At 47.3% G+C, this 12,120-nt stretch overlaps 1 protein-coding gene across 1 annotated transcript in view; it reads right to left on the bottom strand.

Moving 5' to 3' along the window:
* Positions 1-1,272: 1,272 nt before the first annotated feature.
* ZMAT4 (zinc finger matrin-type 4) overlaps positions 1,273-12,120 on the bottom strand; it is a 357,231-nt gene continuing 346,383 nt past the window's right edge. The window contains exon 8 of the mRNA XM_044299054.1: positions 1,273-1,400. Coding sequence (XP_044154989.1) covers positions 1,273-1,400 — 128 coding nt within the window. The remainder of the gene's footprint in view (positions 1,401-12,120) is intronic.

The following is a 12,120-nucleotide window of genomic DNA, read 5'->3' on the forward strand; positions in this document are numbered from 1 at the left end:
CCTTCACTCAGTCAGAGCATTGAAGATGGGTCGTGGCTGGGTCTTCCAACATGACAACGACCTAAAGCACACAGCCAGGATAACCAAGGAGCGGCTCCGTAAGAAGCATATCAAGGTTCTGGAGTGGCCTAGCCAGTCTCCAGACCTAAATCCAATAGAACATCTTTGGAGGGAGCTGGAAATCCATGTTGCTCAGCGACAGCCTCGAAACCTGACAGATTGTGTGGAAGAGTGGGTCAAAATCCCTGTTGCAGTGTGTGCAAACCTGGTCAAGAACTACAGGAGACGTTTGACCTCTGTAATTGCAAACAAAGGCTTCTGTACCAAATATTAACACTGATTTTCTCAGGTGTTCAAATACTTATGTTCAGCAGTGCAAGACAAATGCATTCTTTAAAAATCATACAATGTGATTTCCTGAATTAAAAAAAAAATTCTGTCTCTAAGAGTGGGAATGCACCTACAATGTGAATTTCAGACCCCTCCATGATTTCGAAGTGGGAGAACTTGCAAAATTTGCAGGGTGTTCAAATACTTCTGTTCCTCACTGTATATCGGTAATAGAAACCAATGGCTCTAGGACTTTGTATTCCCATTGTATCCTCATATTGTCCTCATCGGTCCATAAGCCATACTACTATTGGTATGGTTGACCTGCCCAATATAGCAGCAGGTCCTACTTCATTTCAAGCAACAGAGCTGCTGGAGGAACCATGTAGAGTCTACGTAATGTCCTTCCATTCTAGAGAATCCTTCACAGTCAGTGGGATATCTGCACTCGAGTGAAATCCGATTTTCTCTTGACCTTTCAGCAATGATTTATGGCAAGAGTTAAAAAAGAAAGTGGATGGTAAAAAGGTCAAACAAGACTTGTATCGAGGAGCTGTCCGGACATCGTCTTTGGGCAGAATTGGCTTTCAGCACAAACTTTTCAATTAACTCGTTCAAGCCTCTGAGCTGCAACTAGAGATGAAAATTATTTTTTAAATAAGGTCCGTACTAAAGGAACCAGTGTGAAGGTTCATTGACTTGAGAAGGTTTATAAAGGTCTTCCTAAAGCCTTTTAATTTCCAAGCTACATAGTCTGAAGCTGTAAAATCAATAATCTGCCACTGGATCCCATAAACTTCAATGATGGATGAACTTGGCAGGAACGGGTGAAGTTCTTGAGGTCAATCCATGCTTGTTTCTCGGTTTCTTTAAGAAAAAACAAAGCCCTTTCTTGTGCTGTGTACTAGTTAAGAGAAAGTCTGAGGAGTGGCCGTGACTTCCTCAGCACAGGATGTGACTTTCTTCTGTGACTATAATGGAGAAGAAGGTGTTTTCTGGAGAACATTCCCCTGTGTCTTCTGTGACTTGCGGTGGACTAAGAGAGCTTCTCCCGCTGTCATTGTCCTTTCCTGCCATGTAAAATAAAAGGTATTTAGTAAAATGTATGTGATCCATCTGCTCATACTCAGAGATGTTCTATGCTACAGGGAAAAACTAGACTGTGTTCACATCATGCTTGAGCCTTCGGAGATACATCTCTGCATACAGTAGACATACAGTACAGTGCACACAGGTTCCCATTATAAAAAAAGACTTGAAAATTACACAATCTTTGATGGATGCCTCTGTATAGGAAAGCAAAGCAGACTTGGCCTGGCTTAAAAAAACAAAAACATGGTTTTGTGATACTTTGTCTTAAAGTGAACCTGTCATCAACGTTATGCTCACCTCACTGAGGGCAGCATATAATAGTGACAGAAATGCCGATGTCAGCGATGTGTCACTCATGAGCTAAAAGTAAGTGGTTGCTGAGAACCAGCATCATAATCATTGCAGCCCAGGCCTGGAAAAGAGTCAGATCTACCTGAGAAGAGTCCTGGTTATTATAATCTCCTGCTCTCCCCCCATCTGCTGCTGACTGGCAGTTCTCTACTAGAGAGAAAGGAGAAATCTAGGTAGAAGCCGGTCAGCCATCAGCAGGTGGCAGGAGAGCAGGAAGTCATGAATAACCAGGACTCTTCTCCGGTGGCCGGGACTCTTTTCCAGGCCCAGTCTGCAATGATTGTGATGCTGGTTCTCGGCAACCACTTATTTTTTACTTATAAATGACAGAACTCTGAAATCAGCATTTTTGTCACTAATTTATGTGGCCCTCAGTGAGGTCAGCATAAAGTCGATGACAGGTTCCCTTTAAGATGTCTATGCTATGCATGTCTATGTGTTGTGCCTTGCAGCCTGTCGACGACTTTGCTAGGCCGAGTTCATATCACCGTTCAGCTTTCCGTTCCTCTGATCCGTCAGAAGAAGAGAAAAAAAACAAACGGGATCCTGCTGTATCAGTTGTCATCCGTTTGAGCCATTTCCGTCTGAATGCAGGACTTTTCCCGTCTAAAAAAAACGGATCTCAGACGTAAATGGCTTAAACAACTGGTGCAACAGTTCCTATGGATCCTATGCATAAGAGTCCATTCACACATCCACATAAATGGGTCTGCATCCGTTCCGCAATTTTGAACGGAAAGCTAAACGGTGATGTGAACTCAGCCTAAGGGCGGGTTCGCACTGGCATTACGGAATTCCGTTATAGGTTCCGTTATAACAGAGTTATCATGGAATATAATGGAATTTTGGTCCTGTCAACAGGACTATTTTTTCCGTCATATATAACGGAACCGCTATTTGTGCCCATAGAAATGTATTGGGACACAGCAAAACGGAATGCCTCTTAAAGGTTTCCGTTTGCATTCCCTCCTAAAAGCCTGTTATATCCTGTAACGTAATTCCGTAACGCTGATGCGAACAAGTCCTAACATGTTGCTGATAATACTGAATTTGCATCATTAGAAATCGGAGTCCTTAAAGGGTTTTTCCAGGCGTACCATATTGATGAGTATCTGAAATGTGGGGGTCCGACTCCAGGCGCTGCCATCAATCACCGTCAGCGCACAGCATACCAAGCACAGCGCCGTACATTGTATAGTGGCTGTGCTTGGTATTGCAGCATCAAGCGCCGTACATTGTATAGTGGCTGTGCTTGGTATTGCAGCATCAGAAACAACACCCCCCTGTCTAAATTATGCCTCCAAGGACACTCGGGAACACAGTTTACTATGCTCAGAGGGAATGTGGCCACCCGGGCATTTCCCTGCAGTGTACTGTACCATTGCATGGCGGCCATTTAGATCAATAGCTGTCCTTGTTATCCAAGGAAAACTTAATTCTGTCAGAACAGTAGATGCTCATACAGACTCCAATTGGGCTCATAGAGGGTCGGTCCCAAGCAGGACTAATAGGGGAAAAACTTGACTATTTTCATAAAAAGCGCTACTCTTGTCCATGAGTTGACTGGTGCTGAGTTGCAATGCCTGGCTTAGCCTATAGACATGAGGGGCGCTGTTTATGGAGGCTATGCATGGTCCATGATCTCTCCCACTCCTCTCTCTCTCTGTATCTTCTCCTGTCATATTGTATCCTAAATACAACACAGTACCTAATCTATTGCAACCACACACTAAAAAAGAGTAAAAAGCTAGGAAAATGAGATTAGACACCAGAGGTTCAACCAGATGCCCTTGGGCCCCAATGCAAAATCTGTAACAGTCCCCCTGGTGTCTTCTTACATGGCTGCAGGGTCTCTGGAACCCTCAGACATTAGGTTTGGACCCTGTTGGGACTGGTATCGTTGCACCACCTATACACACCCCTGATGGCCTCATAAGAAGGTGGTGGTGGTGGGGCTGGTGCTTGAGGAGGCCCAAAGGCTCCCCTACTACATAAGAAGATACCAGTATTATAAAAGACACCTGGCTGCTGGTCGACCATCTTGCCAGGGGTGTAGCTAAAGGCTCATGGGCCCTAGTGCAAGACTTTACCTTGGGCCCTCCTTCCCTCAGTGCTTTGTGGCCAGGGGAGCACATAGCCTTTGTGCTGCCTGAGGCAAAAATTTAATCGGCACCCCCCCCCCCCTCCCCCAATGGCAAATTCTTGAGCTAACCTCTTCCCTCCAGACAGAGGTGTAACTTGACCAGCATGCACTTTCTATAATATCAGTGTCTTTGGGCCACTCAGGCTCCTGGGCCCGGTAGTGACTGCAACCTCTGCCCCTCCCCCCCCCCCATAGCTATGCTCCTGCCTGTTACCATCTTGCATCGGGGCCCAAGGGGTTTCAAGTGCCATGAGATTATTTTTTTGCAATAACCGGAGATCTGCGTTCAGCGTCTGGCTCTGGTCGGTGCTGAATCTCCCTTTTATGTCATATTAATATTGTGAGTTGTCACTTCCAGCATAAAATCTACTAAAAAGAAGCATTTTTATGTTCCATGGTCTCTTAAGGATCATATTGGGAATTATGTAGAAATATTAATTATTAATTTTTGGACTAAGCGCTAGAAAACGACATTTACCGTAGGTGCAGCGGCAGCAGCTCGTGATGTGCTGGCAGTCATTCTGCTGCTGCTGCTGGCTCATCACCACCCAGCAGGTTTGTTGCGTTGCTTGCTGCTGGTAAGTTTAATTATTATGTCACTATATTGAGATCAGCACAATGCTTTTATATTACGTTAGCCTTTCTCAGTGCCAGCCTTGCCACTTGTCCTCCGGGATTGGGTTTTACTGCCAACCAAATGCTCTAAGCAGCTGTATCCCAAAATGCAAAGTGTTTCCAGATAAGTCGCATCAGTGGGTTTGTACGTAGGAGAAATCGGGGGGTATTATTTCTCCTTGTGGCGTCTTATAGACCATGCAGTGCTCATCTGGGAAAAAGTGATGAAAATTGGCTCCTTTTACAAAAAACAAGTAAAGGAAGCTGAACTTCTAATACCACCAGATGTATGGTAGCTATCCTATAAGTCAGTCTTCGACCTTTTAAACCGATCTCGAGACGTAATTTAGGATTATAACCAAGCCGGTGCCTCATCTGCAGACAGCTGTTTCGGGGTGAGTGCAGAACAGACAGTACAAGCGATCAGAAGATCACATGTGTAAGTCCCCTAAGGAATCTAAAATTTACAGTAAAAGAAAAAAAAAAAGTTTTAAAAAATAAAATAAAATGAATCACCCCCTTTCTCAATTTTACATATATAAAAAAAATTAAACAATAAAAAATAAACATAATAGATATAGCTGCCTCTGAAAATGTCCAAACTATTAAAATATTAATTTTCCTGGGGGCTGAACGATGTAACAAAAAAAGAAAAAGAAAATGCACAATTTGCAATTTTTTTTATCACGTTGTCCCTTCAAAAAATAAAATAAAAAATTGAATAAAAAAAGGTATCAAAAAGACGTATGTACCCTGTGACACAGTGAGTTTTTTTCTGGGAAAACAGTACCGAAGTCTGCAAGAGGGCATCAACACATCTTAGTTATTCTAGACTACGCCACTCGGTACCCGGAGGCGGTGCCAGTGCGACATACCTCGGCCAAACTAATAGCTAAGAAATTAATGGAGATGTTTTCCCTGAGTAGGACTACCTAAAGAGGTTCTGACTAGAGTTGAGCGAACACCTGGATGTTCGGGTTCGAGAAGTTCGGCCGAACATCCCGGAAATGTTCGGGTTCGGGATCCGAACCCGATCCGAACTTCGTCCCGAACCCGAACCCCATTGAAGTCAATGGGGACCCGAACTTTTCGGCACTAAAAAGGCTGTAAAACAGCCCAGGAAAGAGCTAGAGGGCTGCAAAAGGCAGCAACATGTAGGTAAATCCCCTGCAAACAAATGTGGATAGGGAAATGAATTAAAATAAAAATTAAATAAATAAAAATAACCAAAATCAATTGGAGAGAGGTTCCATAGCAGAGAATCTGGCTTCCCGTCACCCACCACTGGAACAGTCCATTCTCAGATATTTAGGCCCCGGCACCCAGGCAGAGGAGAGAGGTCCCGTAACAGAGAATCTGTCTTCATGTCAGCAGAGAATTAGTCTGCATGTCATAGCAGAGAATGAGGCTTCACGTCAGCCACCACTGCAACAGTCCATTGGCATATATTTAGGCCCAGCACACACACAGGCAGAGGAGAGAGGTCCCGTAACAGAGAATCTGGCTTCATGTCAGCAGAGAATCAGTCTGCATGTCATAGCAGAGAATGAGGCTTCACGTCAGCCACCACTGCAACAGTCCATTGGCATATATTTAGGCCCAGCACACACACAGGCAGAGGAGAGAGGTCCCGTAACAGAGAATCTGGCTTCATGTCAGCAGAGAATCAGTCTGCATGTCATAGCAGAGAATGAGGCTTCACGTCAGCCACCACTGCAACAGTCCATTGTCATAAATTTAGGCCCAGCACTAGTGTTGAGCGGCATGTCCCATATTCGAATTCGCGAAATTTTGTGAATATTCGAAAGAATATTCGTAAAATATTCGCGATTATTCAAATTCGTTATTATTTCGCATATGCGATAATTCGAATTTTCGCATCGCATAATACATATGCTATGCAAAATTCACATGTGCGCTAATGAAATCGCCTTACGAAGATTCGCAACTCAATTCAATCACTAATGTATGAATGCAATGCCCTTTGCCTCTGTTCTGGGACAAGTGTAGATATTCGCATGTGCGCTAATAAAATCGCCTTACGAAGATTCGCACCTCAATCACTTTCTAGGGAATGTGAGACTTTTGGGAATCAATCGAGATACAGTGGGGGGTGATGACAGTAGTTGACAGAGTACAGATCAATGTAATCTGTAAGGTGGAAAGTAAAATAAAAAATACGAATATTCGTAAATCGAATTTTACGAAGTTCTACGTATTCGCGAATATGGTGCTATACTATATGAATGCACAGGCCTTTGCCTCTCTGTTCTGGGGACAAGTGTAGATATTTGCATTTGCGTTAATAAAATCGCCTTACGAAGATTCGCAGCTCAATTCAATCACTAATGTATGAATGCAAAGCCCTTTGCCTCTGTTCTGGGACAAGTGTAGATATTCGCATGTGCGCTAATAAAATCGCCTTACGAAGATTCGCAACTCAATTCACTAATGTATGAATGCAAAGCCCTTTGCCTCTGTTCTGGGACGTGCCGATATTCGCATGTGCGCTAATAAAATCGCCTTACGAAGATTCGCGCCTCAATCACTTTCTAGGCAATGTGAGTAAGATCTGAGCTGTTGGACCTTTGGGAAACAATCAATTATATGTGTACTGTAATTTTGTGGGGGGGGGGAAAAAACAAAAAACGAATATTCGTTTTTACGAATATATAGCACTATATTCGAAATATTCGCGAAATCGCGAAGTTGCGATATTCGCGAAAAAAATTTGCTTTTCGAATATTCGCTCTCAACACTACCCAGCACCCAGGCAGAGGAGAGAGGTCCCGTAACAGACAATCTGGCTTCATGTCAGCAGAGAATCAGTCTGCATGTCATAGCAGAGAATGAGGCTTCACGTCAGCCACCACTGCAACAGTCCATTGGCATATATTTAGGCCCAGCACCCAGGCAGAGGAGGGAGGTCCCGTAACAGAGAATCTGTCTTCATGTCAGCAGAGAATTAGTCTGCATGTCATAGCAGAGAATGAGGCTTCACGTCAGCCACCACTGCAACAGTCCATTGGCATATATTTAGGCCTAGCACACAGGCAGAGCAGAGAGGTCCCGTAACAGACAATCTGGCTTCATGTCAGCAGAGAATCAGTCTGCATGTCATAGCAGAGAATGAGGCTTCACGTCACCCACCACTGCAACAGTCCATTGGCATATATTTAGGCCTAGCACACAGGCAGAGCAGAGAGGTCCCGTAACAGACGATCTGGCTTCATGTCAGCAGAGAATCAGTCTGCATGTCATAGCAGAGAATGAGGCTTCACGTCAGCCACCACTGCAACAGTCCATTGGCATATATTTAGGCCTAGCACACAGGCAGAGCAGAGAGGTCCCGTAACAGACAATCTGGCTTCATGTCAGCAGAGAATCAGTCTGCATGTCATAGCAGAGAATCAGGCTTCACGTCAGCCACCACTGCAACAGTCCATTGGCATATATTTAGGCCTAGCACACAGGCAGAGCAGAGAGGTCCCGTAACAGACAATCTGGCTTCATGTCAGCAGAGAATCAGTCTGCATGTCATAGCAGAGAATCAGGCTTCACGTCAGCCACCACTGCAACAGTCCATTGGCATATATTTAGGCCTAGCACACAGGCAGAGGAGAGGTTCATTCAACTTTGGGTAGCCTCGCAATATAATGGTAAAATGAAAATAAAAATAGGATTGAATGAGGAAGTGCCCTGGAGTCCAATAATATATGGTTATGGGGAGGTAGTTAATGTCTAATCTGGACAAGGGACGGACAGGTCCTGTGGGATCCATGCCTGGTTCATTTTTATGAACGTCAGCTTGTCCACATTGGCTGTAGACAGGCGGCTGCGTTTGTCTGTAATGACGCCCCCTGCCGTGCTGAATACACGTTCAGACAAAACGCTGGCTGCCGGGCAGGCCAGCACCTCCAAGGCATAAAAGGCTAGCTCTGGCCACGTGGACAATTTAGAGACCCAGAAGTTGAATGGGGCCGAACCATCAGTCAGTACGTGGAGGGGTGTGCACACGTACTGTTCCACCATGTTAGTGAAATGTTGCCTCCTGCTAACACGTTGCGTATCAGGTGGTGGTGCAGTTAGCTGTGGCGTGTTGACAAAAGTTTTCCACATCTCTGCCATGCTAACCCTGCCCTCAGAGGAGCTGGCCGTGACACAGCTGCCTTGGCGACCTCTTGCTCCTCCTCTGCCTTGGCCTTGGGCTTCCACTTGTTCCCCTGTGACATTTGGGAATGCTCTCAGTAGCGCGTCTACCAACGTGCGCTTGTACTCGCGCATCTTCCTATCACGCTCCAGTGCAGGAAGTAAGGTGGGCACATTGTCTTTGTAGCGTGGATCCAGCAGGGTGGCAACCCAGTAGTCCGCACAGGTTAAAATGTGGGCAACTCTGCTGTCGTTGCGCAGGCACTGCAGCATGTAGTCGCTCATGTGTGCCAGGCTGCCCAGGGGTAAGGACAAGCTGTCCTCTGTGGGAGGCGTATCGTCATCGTCCTGCCTTTCCCCCCAGCCACGCACCAGTGATGGACCCGAGCTGCGTTGGGTGCCACCCCGCTGTGACCATGCTTCATCCTCATCCTCCTCCACCTCCTCCTCATCCTCGTCCTCCTCGTCCTCCAGTAGTGGGCCCTGGCTGGCCACATTTGTACCTGGCCTCTGCTGTTGCCAAAAACCTCCCTCTGAGTCACTTCGAAGAGACTGGCCTGAAAGTGCTAAAAATGACCCCTCTTCCTCATCCTCCTCCTCCTCCTCCTGGGCCACCTCCTGTTCCATCATCGCCCTAAGTGTTTTCTCAAGGAGACATAGAAGTGGTATTGTAACGCTGATAACGGTGTCATCGCCACTGGCCATGTTGGTGGAGTACTCGAAACAGCGCAACAGGGCACACAGGTCTCGCATGGAGGCCCAGTCATTGGTGGTGAAGTGGTGCTGTTCTGTAGTGCGACTGACCCGTGCGTGCTGCAGCTGAAACTCCACTATGGCCTGCTGCTGCTCGCACAGTCTGTCCAGCATGTGCAAGGTGGAGTTCCACCTGGTGGGCACGTCGCATATGAGGCGGTGAGCGGGAAGGCCGAAGTTACGCTGTAGCGCAGACAGGCGAGCAGCGGCAGGATGTGAACGCCGGAAGCGCGAACAGACGGCCCGCACTTTATGCAGCAGCTCTGACATGTCGGGGTAGTTGTGAATGAACTTCTGCACCACCAAATTCAGCACATGCGCCAAGCAAGGGATGTGCGTCAAATTGGCTAGTCCCAGAGCTGCAACGAGATTTCGCCCATTATCACACACCACCAGGCCGGGCTTGAGGCTCACCGGCAGCAACCACTCGTCGGTCTGTTGTTCTATACCCCGCCACAACTCCTGTGCGGTGTGGGGCCTGTCCCCCAAACATATGAGTTTCAGAATGGCCTGCTGACGTTTACCCCGGGCTGTGCTGAAGTTGGTGGTGAAGGTGTGTGGCTGACTGGATGAGCAGGTGGAAGAAGAGGAGGAGGAAGCCGAGAAGGAGGAGGTGGCAACAGGAGGCAAAGAATGTTGCCCTGCGATCCTTGGCGGCGGAAGGACGTGCGCCAAACAGCTCTCCGCCTGGGGCCCAGCTGCCACTACATTTACCCAGTGTGCAGTTAGGGAGATATAGCGTCCCTGGCCGTGCTTACTGGTCCACGTATCTGTGGTTAGGTGGACCTTGCCACAGATGGCGTTGCGCAGTGCACACTTGATTTTATCGGATACTTGGTTGTGCAGGGAAGGCACGGCTCTCTTGGAGAAGTAGTGCCGGCTGGGAACAACATACTGTGGGACAGCAAGCGACATGAGCTGTTTGAAGCTGTCTGTGTCCACCAGCCTAAATGACAGCATTTCATAGGCCAGTAGTTTAGAAATGCTGGCATTCAGGGCCAGGGATCGAGGGTGGCTAGGTGGGAATTTACGCTTTCTATCAAATGTTTGTGAGATGGAGAGCTGAACGCTGGCGTGTGACATGGTTGAGACGCTTGGTGACGGAGGTGGTGGTGGTGGTGTTGGTGGTACATCCCCTGTTTGCTGGGCGGCAGGTGCCAACGTTCCTCCAGAGGCGGAGGAAGAGGCCGAGGCGGCAGCAGCAGAATAGGCCGAGGCGGCAGCAGCAGAAGAGGTAGCAGGGGGAGCCTGAGTGACTTCCTTGGTTTTAAGGTGTTTACTCCACTGCAGTTCATGCTTTGCATGCAGGTGCCTGGTCATGCAGGTTGTGCTCAGGTTCAGAACGTTAATGCCTCGCTTCAGGCTCTGATGGCACAGCGTGCAAACCACTCGGGTCTTGTCGTCAGCACGATGTTTGAAGAAGTGCCATGCCAGGGAACTCCTTGAAGCTGCCTTTGGGGTGCTCGGTCCCAGATGGCGGCGGTCAGTAGCAGGCGGAGTCTCTTGGCGGCGGGTGTTCTGCTTTTGCCCACTGCTCCCTCTTTTGCTACGCTGTTGGCTCGGTCTCACCACTGCCTCTTCCTCCGACCTGTGAAAGTCAGTGGCACGACCTTCATTCCATGTGGGGTCTAGGACCTCATCGTCCCCTGCATCGTCTTCCACCCAGTCTTGATCCCTGACCTCCTGTTCAGTCTGCACACTGCAGAAAGACGCAGCAGTTGGCACCTGTGTTTCGTCATCATCAGAGACATGCTGAGGTGGTATTCCCATGTCCTCATCATCAGGAAACATAAGTGGTTGTGCGTCAGTGCATTCTATGTCTTTCACCGCTGGGGAAGGGCTAGGTGGATGCCCTTGGGAAACCCTGCCAGCGGAGTCTTCAAACAGCATAAGAGACTGCTGCATAACTTGAGGCTGAGACAGTTTCCCTGGTATGCATGGGGGTGATGTGACAGACTGATGGGGTTGGTTTTCAGGCGCCATCTGTGCGCTTTCTGCAGAAGACTGGGTGGGAGATAATGTGAACGTGCTGGATCCACTGTCGGCCACCCAATTGACTAATGCCTGTACCTGCTCAGGCCTTACCATCCTTAGAACGGCATTGGGCCCCACCATATATCGCTGTAAATTCTGGCGGCTACTGGGACCTGAGGTAGTTGGTACACTAGGACGTGTGGATGTGGCAGAACGGCCACGTCCTCTCCCAGCACCAGAGGGTCCACTAACACCACCACGACCATGTCCACGTCCGCGTCCCTTACTAGATGTTTTTCTCATTGTTATGGTTCACCACAACAACAAATATATTATTTGGCCCAATGTATTGTATTCAAATTCAGCGGGATATAAATTTGAGGCCTAGTATTTAGGCGCTGGGTGACCGGTATGGATTTAGTGACAGAATTAGACTTGGAAATGCACAGAAGCGTGTGTGTGAAGTTATTCTGAATGACCCAATGTGCACCTTGAATATTATATACCCTTTTTGGGATAGATTTCAAATAGCTCTGATATAGCAGGAACCACTAAATTATGAAATTGCTAAATTGGGAATTGTACTTCAACCCAGAACAAAAAATGTGCTTTGACGGACACTAAATATCTTGCCCAGCAACAACAGTACAGCGGTGGGTAACGAGAGATTTAGAGGGATTTAAATTTGAGGCCTAGTATTTAGGCGCTGGGTC

This window comes from Bufo gargarizans, chromosome 6 (assembly GCF_014858855.1).
Source record: "Bufo gargarizans isolate SCDJY-AF-19 chromosome 6, ASM1485885v1, whole genome shotgun sequence".
Lineage (NCBI taxonomy): Eukaryota > Metazoa > Chordata > Amphibia > Anura > Bufonidae > Bufo > Bufo gargarizans.